Source organism: Egretta garzetta, unplaced genomic scaffold, assembly GCF_000687185.1.
Source record: "Egretta garzetta isolate BGI_Z169 unplaced genomic scaffold, ASM68718v1 scaffold297, whole genome shotgun sequence".
Taxonomy (NCBI): domain Eukaryota; kingdom Metazoa; phylum Chordata; class Aves; order Pelecaniformes; family Ardeidae; genus Egretta; species Egretta garzetta.
In genome coordinates, this window is record NW_009260410.1 from 2,828,402 (window position 1) to 2,847,742 (window position 19,341).

At 33.6% G+C, this 19,341-nt stretch overlaps 1 protein-coding gene across 1 annotated transcript in view; it reads left to right on the forward strand.

Moving 5' to 3' along the window:
* DNAH7 (dynein axonemal heavy chain 7) overlaps window positions 1–19,341 on the forward strand; it is a 134,189-nt gene that overhangs the window by 83,442 nt on the left and 31,406 nt on the right. Inside the window, exons 44-51 of the mRNA XM_009643532.2 lie at window positions 1,720–2,066; window positions 3,328–3,508; window positions 4,820–5,005; window positions 7,141–7,304; window positions 13,479–13,633; window positions 14,572–14,762; window positions 17,644–17,777; window positions 18,478–18,813. Coding sequence (XP_009641827.1) covers window positions 1,720–2,066; window positions 3,328–3,508; window positions 4,820–5,005; window positions 7,141–7,304; window positions 13,479–13,633; window positions 14,572–14,762; window positions 17,644–17,777; window positions 18,478–18,813 — 1,694 coding nt within the window. The remainder of the gene's footprint in view (window positions 1–1,719; window positions 2,067–3,327; window positions 3,509–4,819; window positions 5,006–7,140; window positions 7,305–13,478; window positions 13,634–14,571; window positions 14,763–17,643; window positions 17,778–18,477; window positions 18,814–19,341) is intronic.

Below are 19,341 nucleotides of genomic sequence, written 5' to 3' on the forward strand. Positions count from 1 at the left end.
GTAATGAAAATATTGCACAGGTCTGGACATGTGCCACCTTGGTTAAATCTTTGCTGTGTTTTGACAGTGTTATCAATTGTACTTGTCACCTACTCACAGTTAATGTTTTACAGAAATCAGATGTAAAGAACATTAACATTTTTGACTCTGTATGTCATTTACTCCTATCTCACCCTTTTCACTAAATACCTAGCCAGCACTTTTCTTGCTTGTCTTACTATTACTGTAGTTACAGAATTTTTTTTGTTACACTTGATACTGCTTTTAATTGCAGCTGAGTTTGAGTTTAGCTTTTAAAATGGCCTCCTACTCTGCTTACAACCCTTGGTTGTATTAAATTAATTTGTATTTGTCCTTAATTTTTTTCCCTGGAACAGCTGGCTAACTTTGATTGTTCTTCCTCTTCAAGAACTTCCTTCCCTGGAGATCCCATCAGCCAGTTTTCTGACTGCCTCATTGAAATTCCCTGGCTTTATTTACCTGCTCTGGTTTCCCTCTCCTGAACATTTGTGTGGTTGCAGTTTTTGGTTGTTTTTTTCATTTTGTTCTGTTGTTTTTTTTAAAAGAAGTTTTTAGCTCCAGGAACCATAGTTCACAGTTTCAAGGAAATAATTATCTTTTTTTTTTCATCTAGTCTTAACATTTTCTGGTTTTTGTGGCACAAATGAACATTCCCAGAACTCAAAAGGTACCTTTTTCTATCCAAACTGCCAAGGGTTTAGACTGCAAAGAAACTTTGGGCAAGCTCTGAAAATCTAACACTAATTGGGAAAATAAACATGAGACTCTAGAAATCCTTTAATTTGTTGGAGTATGTATTCTCCGAGAAAAGGCCTTGGAAAGAATATTTGAATTACCATGCAGAGTTATTCTTTGGGAAGAGTAAGAGAGATTATTTTCCATAAATCTTTATTTTACAAACCTCTCAGTTGTACATATATGTGTAGAAGTGTTTCATTCTTTTGTATTATTATTCTATATTTGTGGTTAAAACTTTGCTTATTCATTTTCTGCTATTTCTTATAATGTCAGTACTTCTTACCCAATAGTTTTCTTCTTTTAGCTGCCTCTTCCCTTATTCAGCTCACTCTGGGAGTTTAATAACTGACCGGAATAGTCATTGAGTTATTTTCTGTACTTGGAGAGCATAGATCTTTAGTTCTGTGTTGAAGGCTGCTTTTACCTTATGTTATCTTAAATCTACTGATCCACTGCTGATGTGATCCTGTAAGTTTGGAAGCATCGTGTTAAAGCCTGAACTGAAGGGTAGAGCATAATGCTGGAAAATCTGAACTCCATAACTGAGGTGCAATGCCCACTACTGAATTAGGAGCAGAACAGGTACAACTAAAAACGAATTACAGATAAGAATCTTATTGTCTCCTCTAAACTGATTGTTGACTAGATTCCAGGTATTTTTGTTTAGATGTCAGTGTTAGTTTGACCTGCATAGCACCTTAGAGAAAGGACTAGAAAGAATGGAAAAAAATGAAATAAAAATTTTGCAAAAAATATATATATGTATAGAGTATGCTGGCATGTGCTATGAACTTGAGATCATAGTGTATTTAAAATTATCAAGTGTGAGAATAGCAAATTTATATGGAAAAATATTATCTTGACAAAAAAAGGGTTATTATTTCTCTTGTAATAGAAGAATTAATCCACCTATGTTCAGACCTCTAAAGGTGTTTGTTTTTTTTTAATTATTATTTTAAGGATATTACAGTGGTTAAGTCCATGAAGAGTCCTCCTGCTGGTGTCAAGCTTGTAATGGAAGCTATATGCATCCTTAAAGGCATCAAAGCAGATAGGATTCCAGACCCAACAGGTTCTGGAAAAAAAATTGAGGATTTCTGGGGTCCTGCTAAGAGACTTCTGGGTGACATAAGATTTCTTCAGTCTCTTCATGAATATGACAAGGATAACATTCCCCCAGCTTACATGGCTATCATAAGAAAACAGTATCTTACAAATCCTGAGTTTGTACCAGACAAGATTCGAAATGCTTCCACAGCAGCAGAGGGTCTGTGCAAATGGGTCATAGCCATGGAGTTTTATGATACGTAAGTATGTATAAAAATTTAAAAAGCATTAAAATAAATTTGATTAATGAAATCAGTTTATTTTAACACAAAAGATATGTGAAATTACTTCTTTCTAGCGGGAAACTTGTGCAAACAAGCAGACATAAAATTCATTCATTTAAGATACCTGATGTTAAGGTGTAAAGCCTCATTTTCAATTCTGAGTTTTTCTAAGAAGGCATGGGAGCAACCACATGTTCAGTTAGCAAATAAAGTTAACTTCCTTTTAGAGTGTTGCACAAAATAGAGGCATTATTGAAATGTCTTTGGAAATTTCTGACAGTCATATCAAGCCCAAAGGATATTTTTTGTTACACATTGTATTTGGTGCACTGAAGAAGTGTGTTTATTTTTTATTATATTTCTTAATACGAAATGTCTGGAACTCACATTTAACAGTAAATCAGCTCTGGGCGACTAAGGTCAACTTGCAATTTGAAAATTGAGTTATGGTAAGTAGTGCATGCCTTCATTTGAGAGGGTATTTTGTAACTTGATTAAAGGATTAGTAAATGCATACTTGGTAGAGTTCTGAATTTGAGAACAACTTTTAACATTACAAATACCAATTGTTAGAGAGAAAATTAACTAAAAAGGTGGACTTTAAAGGAGATCTGCAACTTATACCAGTAGGAAGTATAATTATGAGGTTAATAGTTGTGAAATACTGTTTACGTTGAGCATGGGGCATTTTGGAAAGATAAACAATATGTTTTCAATTATACGTTACTTCCAACATTCTCCTCACAAAAATATCTGTGTAAAAGATTGAAATCCTTCCTTCACAACTTCAAATCCTTGGATTTGAAAAGGTGTTGATTTTTTCTTTTATTTTGTGTACACAATTGGCTGTATGTGTGTGCACAGTGTCTGTGAGTGTTACTTAATATATATAGTTATCTCTGTGTTTCTAATGGCACAAATCCACAATGGATTGTAAATTGTGATCAAATGGGACACACAGTTTAGAAGCATTAAGCCTTTTTGCTTTTAATCGTTACCTGTTATTACAGAAAAAAATGCAGAAGCTGCATAAATCAGTCACTATCACCACAGAAACACATGATGAAGTAAAACCCAATTGTCTTCAGATATCATCAAACTATGATAATGGAATATTGCATGAGCTACTGAGTTGCTGAGGTTTCCCTTCATCTTTCCTGTGTTCATTTCTTTAATAGTAACCCTGGAGTGAAGGTGTATCTTTCAGGTGTTTGATTTATTCTTTGACTTTATTTAGAGTGACAAAAAATGTTGCACCCAAAAAGCTAAAGTTGAATGAAGCTGAAGGAAAATTAAAGATTGCTATGGACAGTCTAAAAAAGAAACAAGCAGACCTGAGGGAGGTTCAGGATAAATTGGCTGTACTCCAACAGACACTGGAATCCAAGAAACAGGAGAAGGCTGACTTAGAAAATCAGGTATATGAGGCAAAAGACAAAGTATTGTTTTATTGATATCCAGAAATTTATTTAAAATTTGCTTCTTTGTCAAATGCAATTTTTCCTTTTAACTGCCAATATGTCAAACAAGTTGTACTTTTAGATAACCATCTTTTTATTTTGGTGTAATGGTCTTGAAGTTATAAGCGGGCAAAGCATGAGGAATAAATGTTTTAAAGTAATAGAAAATCTAGATGTTATGAATTTACAAACTGATATCCCCTCTCCTACATCCTTGCTCATATCTGCTTTCTTGTGAGGATTTAAATGTTCAATGATTGTGCTAAGAGTTTGATTCATCGATTATCTTGCAAGTCAGTACATTTAAAGTTTTGGAAGTTTATGTATACCTTCTGTGCTAATGCAATTTTGAGAATGTTTTTTGTAAACTCTGTTCCTGAACGCTAAACAGGTGTTATGTGTGCAGAAATAGGCAAGATTTAAAGTTGTTTGGGTTTTTTTTTTGTTTGTTTGGTTGGTTTTTTTTAAGATTTGCAGTACATCATCTTGAGCTTTTTTTACAAAAATAGTATTGGAATTTTAAATGGAGTCTTATTTCCTGTCTGTAGTTAAACACAGCTCTTTGTGTGATTCTTCTGCATCCTGTTACAGTTTGGAAGTAGGAGGGAGGGATAAACTACACAAGTAGTTTGTTACTGTGGTGTAAATTGGCTGTTATGGTTACCAGAAGAGAGAGAGGATTGCAACAGCAGCAAGAGTTGGCATAATTTTCCTCCTATCCCATGGCTGAAATGTGTCTCTACTAGATAGTAAAGAATTCTAACAGAACTGGATTAAATTCATGTTAAATCATATTTTTTTGTTAGACTATAAACGTGCCAGGAAAAATGGCTTAGTTAAAAACCAACAACAGAAATGCAGATTATATATTCATAAGGATGTTTTTTTTTCAGAAAGCAATGTATCTACTGTTATGAGACAGTGATCACTTTAAGGTGTTTCTGTTTCTCTTTATGGCATGTAGATCATTGCCTTGACTGTTAGTGTTTTCCACATCACATGCAGAGCTATTTTGAATTGCATGTTTTCTACTGATGGTCTTCCTTTATTTGGATGAAAGTGGAACTGAATAGACTGTAATGTGCTGGTACTGAGATTGGTTTTGTTCTGTAATAATTTCCAATATAATAAGAAGGTGTTTTCTTCTATTTGATGGAATTACTTAGGAAAACATCTGCACAGGAAAATAATTCTTAAATGCTTTTAATATTTGCAAAATGTTCTTAAATTGATCATGTAATATAATCAATATTTTTTTTTCAATCTGAGGTTGACTTATGCAGCAAAAAACTACAGCGAGCAGAACAATTGATTGGTGGCCTTGGGGGCGAGAAAACTCGCTGGCATGAGACTGCTTTGGAGCTCGGAAGGCAGTACATCAATCTGACTGGAGATATACTTATTTCATCAGGAATTGTAGCTTACCTAGGAGCCTTTACATCCAGCTACAGACAAGTAATATGTACATTTTGTACCCATGTTTTGTAATAATCTAAATTTCATTAATTTTTCTTGTAATATAAAGTTTATGTTTGTAAATTATGTTTTAATAGAATACATAGGTGGAACTGAAACTGTATTGTAGGATTTTGAGTTTTGTTTGTAAGACTCTAGGGGGAAATTCTTCTTTCATTCTACTGTAAAGTACTTATTGCTGTGTAAAGCATGGAGTCCTTTGGTTGCTTTCCTTCTCTAAAGCAATTGCCAGTAACTTTATACCTCATGGGTCTGGTTACTCCTGCCATTCAATGGCTAAATTCTCCTTAACCTCAAGGAAAACAGAATTACCTTTTATTTCAGCAGCAGCACAGTTAAGCAAGTTCTGAAAGTGGAGTAATCCTGTACAAAAAAAGACAAAAGATACAGTAGCTCAATAACATAGCAGATTTGTGCCTGTAACTCTTAGTGAAATAAATGGAAGTTCTGAATACATTTTCAGATAGACAAAAAAGATTTTTACATGACCACTGATTTTAGATATAACAATTTTTGGATGTCAAAATTAGCCTGACTTTGAAAGTTTTTGAACACAAAACCTGCCACTGAATTCAGCTGAAGAAATGTATGTCCATTTCTTTGTTCAGGGTATCAAAAATTGCTAAAAGTTACGAGAGAAAAAAAATCAGTGTACCTCATGTGAACAAAGAATTTGGATATAATCCTTATTTCTACTTTTCCTTCAATGCATTTCTTCTGTCCATTTTTCTTTAGAAAATTTTTTACTGTTCTTTCAAACTATTGTTTTCTTCATAATGACCATGCTGTGGTGTTACTATTATAGACCTTCATACAGTGAGAGTTTATGGTGTATTTATAGCATAAATAATTAGTCAGCAGTTTTTACAATTCCAAATCACATAATTTTGAGAGAGTGTTCTCTTTTATGCTTAAAACCTGCACTGTGTATAATATTGTGTCTGGGTATGTAGGAATACTTTTGCTGAAACATCCTAAGGGGTGTTGAACTGTATTCCAGGCAAGTGTAGATACAGATGCAGATGTTATTCATAAAAGGCAGAGACATCTGCGCGATTATTCAGTAAAAATGAATACATAGTAGTTTCATCTGAAAGGTTTAGTGTAATTTCATTCTCTCTGCATAGTTTCTTTCTCTGTACAACACTAGGTATGGATTCCTGGTTGCTTATTCTTACTCTCATGGTTGTGCAGACACATACTAGTTTGGTATCTGTTTCAGAAATTGTTGGATAGTATAATCCCTTTTGTGCAGTACTTCTTATCATCTGCTGCTATAGTTGGGGTTTTTCCCCCTGCAGTTTTCATAAGAGAAAAAGTTACAGTATCTTTTGGAATATCAACTTTGTTTTATGCAAACTGATGAATCTTTCATTCACCACCTCTGTGAATGTCTCTAGTACTTAGACCATTTTCTTTAACTCTGCATTTCTGAGTTTTGTTGCTTGAGACTTTGCCAGCTAATTTTTAGTTGAGAATACTATAGCATGCTGCTTTGACCTGATACATAGCTTTCATTTAAGATTGTGCCTTTCATATGAACATGCTTTTTCCTTCTTTAGAAACATTATTCCTAGTGGAATACGCTTTTTGATTTACATATTTAAAGGTGTGTGCCTCCACTATTACTATGCACTATACAAACATGTATAGTTTACACAACTGTAGTCAGTTAGATGATACAGAGAACAGTGAAAAGCAACTGTAAATGATTGTTGTTAAGTTTGGTTATGTCCTGACAAATGCTCATTATGTGAGTCCTGAGAGTTAAATAATGAAGTTTTTGTTTTGGTTTTTTTTTGGTTAGAATATGTGCGTTTGTTTTATACTCATTTTATAGTACAGAAGACTACTGCTGAAGTGGTAAATAAAATCATACCAAGGCTCTGACCAAATAAACTTTTATTTCAAATATATAAATGACATACAAAGGCATTTTTAGAGACAGTTTTGGACATTTTATACAGAAACATGAATTTCTTTCCATTTGAATATATAGCGATCTTGTATGTAGCAACTGTTACGGGAAATGTGTTGAAAAATAATTTTTTAATAGTTTGAGAAGTTTGTGAATAGATAGAAGTTTAGTTAATATTTGTTTTCATCTTGCCTAGATGCAAACTAAAGAGTGGGCATTGCTATGTAAAACAAAAGACATTCCTTGTTCTGAAGATTTTTCCTTAACAAATACCCTGGGAGAACCAGTGGAAATTAGAGCTTGGAATATTGCTGGATTACCTTCGGACATGTTTTCTATTGATAATGGCATCATTATCTCGTAAGTAAAAAACCCCAACAAAATATTACAAAGAATAATTTTCATTAAATAACTTCTTTCAACATGATTTTCAGTTATTATTTTTATAGACCATTTTCTACTGTATATCCAGTTTAACAACTACAGTTATAAAATGACTGTAGTGCTTACATTTGTAAGAAATACTAATAATAGTGTTTGACCTTATAATGTAAATTTTTTAAATCTGTGAATTCACTCCCTTCCTTTTTAATTCCTATGGATTGCTATAATGATACCTTCCCCACACCTTTTTTTTTTTTTTTTTTTTTTTTTTCTTTTACAAACATGCTGCATGTTGGATTCAGTTTAAGACATCCTAAAATATTTCAGCAATAGAATTCTGAATACTGTTCTGTTAGTAGTATAATCAATAGATATGGAACTAATTTTCCCTTAAAAAGCTAAAGCTCTTTAAAATTAAAGAAATATGCTGGCATCGGGTGCTACCAACGGGTGTTTCTACAGAGTTATTGAAGATTATTTTGCTCATCTTCCTGTAAGAGTCACACACTTTTTCCCTAAGATGACACTGGAAATATCATAGATGATATCTTGATTACTTGTCTACAAACAGTTTCCCAGTTTATGTTGCCAATTGGTAGGAGATTTTAACATGCAGGCTGTAACATACTTAGTATGTAAAGCCCTGACATTTTGGAAATGTTGGTTTGTACACTGGTGAGGTGAATCTTTATTTCGCTAGGGCACAGTAACAAAATAAGAAAAAAATTGCCCATATATATCCTCTACTGAAGGCAGTAAGGGAGGTGCAAAAAGTTAAAATAGAGAAAATTTCTAGTCTCCTTTCTCACAGAAGATGATCCCAATCAGCTCTTGCCAGTGTCTTCCGCTGTTTCTTGACTTTTCTTCTATATACTGCTAAACCGCTTCAACAAGAAAAGGTGAGATAGGGCTTTTCTGCAATAACTTCTGATTTCAGAAGGGTGTGCTTTCACATCATACCAGGCAGTTGGGAGTTAGATATGGGTCTTCCTCATCCATGTGATGGTTTTAGATATTGGATGAAAGGTGAAAAGGTGTATGTGCACTGACAATTTGGAGTCATTTCCCATCAATACTTCATCCAGACTAGTCATTCCTAGGATCCCTTCTGGAGCAGAACAACCTGGCATATTCCTAGACAAAAGCTAAAAGAGTTTTGGTTTTAGGGTTAGTGTAGGGACCTCTCTAGCAGGCATTATGAATGGGGCTCCACAAAGTTGTCTTTGCACCCAGTCCAGTCCTCAAAGACCTTTAAAAAAAATTATTAAAATGTGAATTTATAGCAGAGACTTGATTACATCTTTGGAGTGCTGGAATTTCCTAAATGCTGTTTAGAGTTAGAAGCTTAGCAGTTGCAATTGTAGCTTCTTGTTGTAACGTGGTTAGTATGACAATACTCTTATCACAAATTGAAGTCCTGAAAAGGAAAGAAGGATTTATTTTTTGTTTTTAAATACCCTTTTAAAAAAAAAAAATCCCTTTCGTAATTATCTTAAGCTACATCCAAATAAAATACTTTGACTTTAATGATACATTGTTTTATCTAAAACATTTTTTAAAATTCTGCGCATATTTAAAGATATTCTCATTCTTATTTGAAAAGTGAAACAAATTCTGAAATCTCAAAACTCCTCACAGAAAGAAAATATGGATCCCATGAACTCTAATATTATTGCCTTTCACTTGTAAGATGATTCTACATTCTTAAGTGGTATTCTAATACATGCACATCTGTGTCTCACAACAGTCACTGGAATTATGTTTGTCTGGGCAGAGTTCATCTGGTATATATCAATGTCACAATCAGGGCAAACATCAGTGATTTGTATTTATCATATACATATAGTATGGGAACCGATCATGTTATTGTTTTAACATCTAGAAATACCTACAGCTCACTAATGATTAGCTTTAGACTACTGATGACTGAAATATGTACAGCACTGACAGTTTTGTTAAATACAGAGCTGGGTGCTTACAATTGGCTAAGCTTGGTGACCTTGTGTAAGCAGTTAAGATTTTCACTTCTGTGTTTCACAATCTGTGTTTGTTATGACTGTAAACAAAGAACCTCTCAGTTTTGTCCAGTATGCTTGCTAATGCATTGCTGCTGGCTTTTAGGCTTTGTTCTCAGCACAGCTGAAGCCGAATTGACCATGGAACAATGTTGCTTTAACTGCTTTTCTGTTTGTGATTGCTGCCCATTTACTTCATGTTTGTTGGTTCTCTTTTCTGTATAATGAATAAATAATTATTATAATTCTTTTCCATAGCCAGGTTAATGGTTGTCAAGTATATGATAACAAGTGCCTAACACTTACGCATCTTTTTGACAGTATGCTACTGCAGAAACTTACTAATATATATCTTTAATTTTTGCTATTGTTTACATGAAAATTCTCACTGTTTGAGTCATCTATTGTTTTATAGCACTGGTGAATGAATACTTCTTTTACTGTAGAGTGAATTTTAGGTTTTCACAGATAACTGAAATTGCATATTACAGGGTTAACCTTTGGAAGGATGGATGTGTGGATAATACTTCAGCTTTGGCAACTGGATAGGTGACAAAGTGCAAAATGAAACAGATAAGACAAAAATAATGCACTAGCTAAAGAACCTCAACATACTTTCATTTAACTTTCAAAATTTGCATTGATTGTACTTCTGGAAGCAAAACAACTTATTGAAGTTACAGGATATATGCTGGGATTATGATAGTATATGTAACTTTTTAAAAAAGTAATTACTGTATTAATAATTCAATCACTCAGGCTAAACAGTTGACAAATGTTAATGAATTCAACACTTCTAAAGTACATCCTAACACTTCACTTTTATAAGGCTTTGATCAAAATTCTCTTTGAACTAATGGAAAGATGATTAGCATTTTAAAAATAAATAATGATAGCTTTTAATTTTGAAATGTGAGACAGAATCTACCTCAAACTGATGATACATATTATGCCTGTAGTTATGAGTTTATGGCTAGATGAATTTTGTATTAGGGCCTCAGGAACCATATAATATGCATCTCAATCTTTTTATAATATCAATTTTTTTAAAAAGCAGAATTAGAGAGCTATTCAGGGATAATTTGCAAACATACACAGTGACTGTTTATGCATTTCCCCGAATGGGAAAGGATTTTATCACTGATGAAAGCTATGTGTGTTTGGCCGTTATTGGAGTACCACTCGTTAGTTATTCAGTCTTAAGTATTTCATGTCTGTTACACAGTAAGTCTGAAATGGGATGTGCTGAATATGTGAATGAAACTTTGAAGTAATTAGGGAAACACCTACTGTAGTTTTGGCTGAGGTTTTCTCAAATCTTAAATTCCCGTTTTAAAATAAGAACATGCAAAATTATCACGAGCAAATTACATAAATATTGTCTGATTTAGAATGTGTTCAACATGTAAGTTTACAGTGATCAGTTTACCGTTTTCAATTGCTGTATCATCTTTCTTTTAAAACCACCTGGCTATATATTCCTTGGGTCTCCCTTTGGGTTCTCATAAGCAACTGAATCACCTAGCACTTTGGGAGCTCAGCAATTCTTTCAGTACACTTTGGATCCATTGGTGAACACTGCTGTGAGATTGTCTTCTAATACTGCTGATGCTACTGCCTCATCTGACAGATGTTCAGATTTCAAATCCTCTGTTTGTTTCTCTAGACCTACTGTGTTACCAAATTTGTCCTTATCTGTGTTTATCAAATCATTCAACATACTTGTAACTTTACAAAGCCCACATTTTAACTTTCTTAAGTCTGCTTAGATATCACACTGTCCTGGTGGATTACAAATGCATTTCCTGAATCTCTCAATGCTTTTTACCTGTAAAAGCTTTCTTCCTTCGTGGGTAGGCTGGACAGGGTCCCTTCCAGATGACCCCTTTTACCAAGGGGGAAGAAAGACATCCTCCTTCAGCTGATGAATGGTCACTCCCAAGTCTAAGTTGTGATCCATAACATAGAAGGAACCTCTGTAGCATCCTGTGTATAATCTCGGGCTACTGCCACACACAGTACCTTTCTCTTCCAGAACTTTGGCTCCTTAACTTCTGCTATCTTGCTTCCACAATCTCTGTTTTCAGTCCAAAGAACCTAAGGTGTTTGTGATCCGTACCTCCATATATATTCCCTTTGCTAAGGGATCACATTTATTTGGGCACTTTAAACTGTGCAGAGATTCTGCAAGCAGGATCAGTCATGATTTCTGAGTACAGACTTATTTTTTCAGTAATACATATATGTGATAGTTAGGACTGACACTACTAAGCTAAACATCAGTTTCCTCGTAACTGCACCAAGAACACTTTATAAGTTTGTGCTAATCAGAAGGCTGGCACCGAGGTGGGGAAATGATGGCCTCCATTGCATCTTGGAAAGGACTGGTTCTTGATCTTGCTGAGCTGCCAGATCTGACATCAGTTGCCAAAAAATTGAAAACCAGTCTCTGCTTTTTCCTTCTTTCCAGAGTTCCATAACTTGTTGTTACTATTCCCAAGCAACCAACTTCCCTTTCAGCTTTGTTTTCACTTTTCATATCTTACATAGTTTTGCTTGTCTAGTCTCTCACAGCTTAAAAAAAAATTTTTTTTTTTCAGTAATGAAAGTCCTGAGTCACACAGCTGCACTTCACAGAACTGTGTCTGAGTCACAGATAGATGAACCCTTGGATTAAGGGTTACATGCATGTTATTGTGTGTTGTTACATTTACACATATATAAATAAGCCTTACAACTACACTTAGTCCTTGATAAGAAGTTTGTGGAATAGATATTAAAACAGAGAATATAAAGGATTTTTTTCTTTCTTAAACTGTGCTTTACCTGTTTTAAAATTACTCTCTTGAAAGAAGATCAAGGTTTATAATGTGTTACGCAGTTTTACCTGCCAGCAATTTTGAAACTAATAAGCTTGCAAGAACTTAGAACATTGAGAAGTTTGTCTGAGCATTGTCTTTTAGAAATTTTAATGCATCTACAAATACTTGCTCTGTACCTTTTTTAATTCAAGGCTTATCACTTTCTGTTGACAGTTTATGGAAACCTTTCATAAAACATCACTCGTTCTAAGAAAAGGTATATTTGAAGAATAGACAAAAATGAGATTGTCTTTTACTTAATTGCATACATTTCACCTTAGTAGTTTATAGGAAAATAAGAATACAGATTTGCATTGCAGGTTTTATTTGTGAATCAGATTTTTTCAAGAGATAGGTTCAATTAAAAAAAAAAATTATTAATGGTAAGTAATTTGCCGGTGTCATTGTGCATAAACTAACTTGTAATAATGATAGAGGCTATAGAAGTAGTCTGAAAGATTTCTTTTTATGCCAAATCTGGAAAAAAGGGTATTGCTGGGTTCTTTTCCTTCCAGTAATAAACTATATTATACCTCCTAACCAACTGGGATCTGACTGGGCCCTTTGATCCAAATTTTTAGGGCTACACTTATATTGGAATTCTCACTTCTGCCTGCTTAGATGGTTTCTAATTTAGGTGATTATTGCTGTAATTGTAATTGACCATTAAAATGTGTCACTAATCTTAGCTAGCTTGTTAATGTAACTACATGTGGTAGAGAATACTGTAAAAAATCTGTGAAGTAGTTACTAAATCTGCCAAAAATAAAAATCCAGAAGTTCTTTGTGTCCATTGCTGCTTACAGATTAGGGATTAAAAGGTAGACACCTTTGAATCTGCTTATATATTGCCCTTTATACTAACTCTAAAATGTCTGTTTAGTGGAAAATTCCACCTGTTTTCACTTGAAAATGCTCACTTATGCATATGACTTTATTAAAACTGTTCAAAATTGCAAAAGTTACCAATCTTTTTATTTTGAAAATGTTATAAAACTAAATGCAATTAAATTTTCTAGGAATTAAGAAGTCTTATTCTAAGTACTTTATTTGAAAGAGGAAAATTATGTTTGTAAACAAAGAACTATCATTCATTCATCTATCTCCTGTTAAATTAATCCAGGATTATACCTGAGTATGTGCCTACTATGATTTCTTACTGATGCGCTTTTGTTTTAATGACAAAAGGGAATAAATTGCCCTAAGAAGTACTTTGAGGTAGACCTTTGAAGACCTTATATTACAATTTTAAAAGTTTGTATTTTTCGCTTCAGTAACGCAAGAAGATGGCCTCTGATGATTGATCCTCAGGGTCAAGCAAATAAATGGATAAAGAACATGGAAAAAACCAATAATTTGCATATAATCAAACTCAGCGACCCTCAATTTGTTACAACACTGGAAAATTGCATTCAGTTTGGCAGTCCTGGTAAGTTAATGACTAATGAAAGTGTAAATTACAGAAGAACCTGGAGGGGGCACAATTAGCTAAAAAATGAAACTCCAGTGAGTATGAAATGTTCTTATAGTTAAAGAAAATAGAAATATTTTTTTTCTCACTTTGAATCAAATTAGTACTGTGGTAATTGAAGTCCTCACCCCAGGTTATGAGATACTTCTTAGCACAATATAACTATAATACTCAGTTTAATTTGTATCCTTTAATTGCTTTATGAGATTTGCCACTTCTTTGTTTTCATGTTACAATAATTTTATTTCTAAAAAGTAATGTTGTTTTAAATTGGCTTTTCAAGAGTCTAAATACCATATTGCTAGGCTGTGTTCATTAATGATTCTTGTATTCTCTGTAGTATCTTTATTGCAAGTAGTCTTATTACCCTCAAATAGAAATAAATTAATGAAACACGTAGTTACAACTCCAGCTTTTTTCAGTGGCTAACTGGACTACAAGTAAAGAAATGGATTGTTTATTCTCTGTTATTTCTTTCTTGATTTTGACAATCTCATATGCTTACAGTGAAAATTGAAGGAGACTTAGTTACCCAAAATTATTTCTGTGGTATGTGGCATTTAATTTGTTGTTATTTCCCTTTCTGAAAATGGTAGCCTTAAACTGCTGTTCTAAGCTATTGGCAGCAGTAATAGTGATAGCATTTTAGTTGCTTTTTTTTTTTTTTTCAAATTGATATAATATTAGAAAAATAAATTAAGTTACATTTCTTTGATTCATTTTTCAGTCAGCTGAATACTCTTCAGAAACATTAACCTTATCACTGGATATTGCTTGACTAATATTTTTATTGTTTGTACACTGTAAATACATATTATACATATGTATTGTAAAGAACAGTCAATCAGTAATATAAATGCCAAGACAGTCCAACTAATTCTTGTGTTACCTTGAAGTGCTACTGGAGAATATTGGAGAAGAACTTGATCCTATCCTTGAGCCACTTTTGCTCAAACAAACATTTAAGCAGTCAGGGTGTATGTGCATTTGCCTTGGAGACTCCACTATTGAGTATGCTCCTGAATTCCGCTTTTATATTACAACTAAGCTGAGAAATCCACATTATCTTCCTGAAACATCTGTTAAGGTGAGAATTTTGAAAGTGAATGTGCAACTCTGTTTTAATTTTAAGATTATTCCTTGGCTAAAACCAGTGAAGAATTTCTGGCATTTGTTTATTCCTCCTCCCCTGCCAATACTGGTTTCTTTTTTCACTTCTGGAAGACTGGTATCATCTTAGGAGTGTTGACATTTCTCATATCTAATACTTCACCTTGCAATACTGTCGTTCTTTCATACTGTCAGGAATTTATTTATTTATTTTTCACCTTTCACAGTCTGTATCTCCTGATGCTATTTAGTCACCTTTTATTATAGAAATATTTACAAGGACTTAATATAATAGTCACCTCACATGCAAACCCTACATTAGGCTTTCATATTCATGATTTTTATCTGTAGTATAGTTAGGGACAGAAGTCTGAGCAATTCCTGGCCTTGAGCCTTTTTTATAACAGATAGAAAAATATATTTACAGATTTATATATTTGATAACTATAGCTATTCTTATTTTTCTATGTTATGACACAAAAGTTGGTTTCCTGCTTTAAAGAATAAATTTGGTGTTTTAGTCTTTTTGAAGTTGCTTGGAAAATATATTCCCCCTTTTATTTATTATTATTTTTGGAGAACAACAGTTAGAAAAGTATTGAAAAAGTATTACAGAAAAGTATTGCAAATTTACACTTTGGTTAACCAGACTATACTGAAACACAAAACCTTGAAATCAAAACTTTTTGAACTGTTATGCTATTCAGTAAAATGGAACAGGAAGTTGTTTTGACAATGAAGGAATTCTGATGCAGGAAAAGTGGAAAAAATTAATGAAAGGGAATAACTTCTGTTCACTTTAATGCACATCAAATCACCTAGACAAAGGTGGTAATTAGCTGCATGTTCAGAAAAAAAAAATAGTAGTATGAAAGGAAGAGAACATCCAAAATATTTAGAGTACACATACATTTAAAAGCTATATGAAGGTTATTTCCTAGGAAAAGTTTTTTATTTAACAGACAGTTAAAATCTCCTAGTTGCTAATCAACAGAAAATAGTCTTCTCTTTTTTTTTTCCCCCGCAGAATACAAAGCTTCTAAAGATGAATCTTCTCTAGTTGGGTTCCATGCAGTCAGACATAAGTTGTTAATTGCTCTAATGAGGAGCAGTTGCTTTATGACATGGTTGGGTATACTCCCAGCTACACCACACACTGCTGAGCTAGCTGGCTAAGGTGGCTCATGTACAGGGAGCAGGAGGCAGAAAAGTAATATCGAAATATCTTGCTAACTGCAACATCCATTGGTCAATTTGTCCTGAGGATTATTCAGGAGATAGCTAATCAAATGAGTCCAGGGAAATTGATATGGTTATCATATTTCACAGAGAACAATTGTACTGAATTCTGATGTGACTTACATGTAGAAGCCTGCAAAGAGACATTGGTCATGGATTTACATGTATGTACACTACATAGATATGTATTTGCGGTTATTAGCCATTTGAAGTAGTTTCTTTCTGTTCTGATATCTGAAAAATCAGATCATTTTCAGCACTGCTGAGGGAAAGTGACTTATTCATATCTATAAAAAATATCATTCTGTCTCTCAGGGACCAAGGAGAAGTGTAGATTGTGGACAGCAGTTTGTGCTTAGACCTCAGAGGTTCCAATATCTGAACCAGCCAACCTTTCAGAGCATGGCAGCTCTGATTGATTGAAAACTAACTCATAATGCTGTTTGTAGCTAGCCTTTGACTTTGAAGAAGGGAAATGGAGCCTATAGAAGACTCTTGAAATTTTGAAACATTAGGTCCCCCTCATACTTCCCATTACTGAATAAGGTGAGGAAGAAATAGGCCATGATACTTGTGAAGAATATATTGATTCCTAGTGTCATATAGAACTGAACCTCCTCTCAAAACTCCTGTGTGCAAGAACAGTGTGATATGCTATCTGTGCTCCTAATTTTTTTTTCAGATGAGGCTTACTGTAACAAAAAAACTATTATTGATGTATTTTAAGAAAGTTAAAATACTACCCCTCCTAACTTTACAAGCACAACTCATGAAAAAAAGCCTCAAATATTAGGACAACTCTGAGGTATTATTAGTGGCAGAATCAGATCAAGACAAAGTAACTTTACAGGTATTTCATTTCTAACTGATCACTATGTTCAAGGTGAACATTCTTTTGAAATGGTCAAGTCAATGGTATCTGTACCCACCAGAAAAGCCCAAAGAGAATCTGTAGTCACTATTACCTAGTCAATTAATGAAACCCAATACTTTAATCAGTCTTAAAGATTAATAAGTAGATTATTTTCTTGGTTTAAAACTACATGCCTCAAACTATTTTCTAGCCTTCTGCTGGTAATGTATTCCCTCCCTTTCTCATGTAAAATATTGTACGTTTTTGCCACTCCTTCAGGAAGAGCATGTGGGGTTTTCCAGATCCATTATAAATATGTCAATATTTTTTTTTCCAGTCACTTATTTTCTCATGAAAAAGAGAGCGTGACACTATCCTAATTCTAAGATGCAAATATCCCTGTAATAGTAATACTACAAATTGCATGTGAACGAGGCCATTAAAGAAAGAAATTGTGGCAGAGGCAATAATGTTTGTTCATGTTACATGGACCAATCAGTTGAAGCACTGATATTCAAAGCTTCAGTGTAATTTTGAGGAATGGAATGAAATTCTATACATTCTTGTCACATCCCTTTTATGGTTAACTTTCTGGGTTAGCTTTCCAACACATAATCTTAAACCCTCAGCTGCAATTAATTTACTCTCAAGGTTAGGTTGAGCATATTACATAGTATTATACAAACCTCATCTTGTAAATGAAGAGGCATTTTAATTGCATCTGGCCATAACTGTGCTATCTTTCAAAAAAAATTTCTTCTAACAGGTAACATTATTGAACTTCATGATAACTTCAGAAGGAATGCAGGATCAGCTTCTTGGAATTGTAGTTGCAAGAGAAAGGCCAGATCTTGAAGAAGAAAAACAAGCCCTCATACTTCAAGGGGCTGAGAATAAAAGGTATGAGGATAACTTCCCTTGTTATGGATAGAAGCAGATTGCAGTTTAAGGAAATACAATAATGAGAAATACATTTCAGAAACCTCTTTTTTGTTTAATTTAACAGGCATTTCAAGACTGCTATTTCTGAGAACCCAAACTTGGGCTTCTGTTTGGTTTTTAGGGTGATTTGGATGAATGCTTTTACTCATATTCTTACTGGTTGTACCTTTCTTCTTCTGATGTGGTTTCATATTTCTGGGATTATTAGAAAATGTTAAAGAGCTGGATTGCGGACTGTGTAATTGCAAAATTTTTTTTTTTTATGCCCCCTGTTTTTATGCATCCCTTCTATGATACTGGCATATGATATGCTGTACTCACAAATTTTGATTTGATATTAATGGTTGTGTTTTAGAAATGTTTTCATTGTGTGCTAGATTTGTACTGATTGTACATGGAAAGAGCATCTTTCCCCATGGGATAAAGCATGAAATGTGAAATATTCAAAGTGGTTTGTCAGTTCCTCCTTCAGCCATCCATTTTTAGCCTGAAAGTGGATAAATTTTTCAGAAATTTAAGGGAATGTTTAATAAGAAAAAAAGTATTTTTTATGTAAGTTGCATACCATGAATATAATCTACACATTGTCTTATTTTATAGTAACTAACAGAAAAGAGCTGTAATCTTCATACAGGAAAAATCTTGTATATTATTTTAGGCAGCTAAAAGAAATAGAAGACAAAATTTTAGAAGTTCTTTCCGCCTCAGAAGGAAATATTTTGGAGGATGAAACTGCTATCACAGTACTGTCTTCTTCCAAAGTTCTGGCTAATGAGATTTCTGAAAAGCAAGCTGTAGCTGAAGAGACAGAAAAGAAGATTGATGCTACTCGTATGGGCTATCGTCCTATTGCTACCCATTCGTCAATCTTGTTTTTTTCTATTGCTGATCTAGCCAACATTGAGCCGATGTACCAGTATTCACTCATGTGGTTTATTAACCTTTTCATCATGTCTATAGATAATTCAGAGCAATCAGAAGTTTTACAAACAAGGTAAGAGTGATAATTCACCATTTGTAATTGGTCATGTATTCATAGTTACTCCAGAAATGTTACTGTCATTTCTCCAAAGTGCATTGTCTCAGGCATTACACTCATGTCTATAGATAATTCAGAGCAATCAGAAGTTTTACAAACAAGGTAAGAGTGATAATTCACCATTTGTAATTGGTCATGTATTCATAGTTACTCCAGAAATGTTACTGTCATTTCTCCAAAGTGCATTGTCTCAGGCATTACATTATGATTTATTTTTTTTTGTACATATGTATGTGAGATATTTTGCTGGAAAATAATTTATTCATAGAAACAAAATGGTATAATATATTACAAGTGCAACATATTCCACTATTTCTATTTAGTAATTGCTACCTCAAGTCATGTGTGAAATTACAAAGTATCAGTTAAATAAAAATGGTCCATTTGCTTTGATTTTATATTTCATTTCATGTGGTGACTTCATATGCCTTGAAACATTGAACTTTGTCTTTCAACTTGAAAAAAGTTTACATTTTGTCCCGT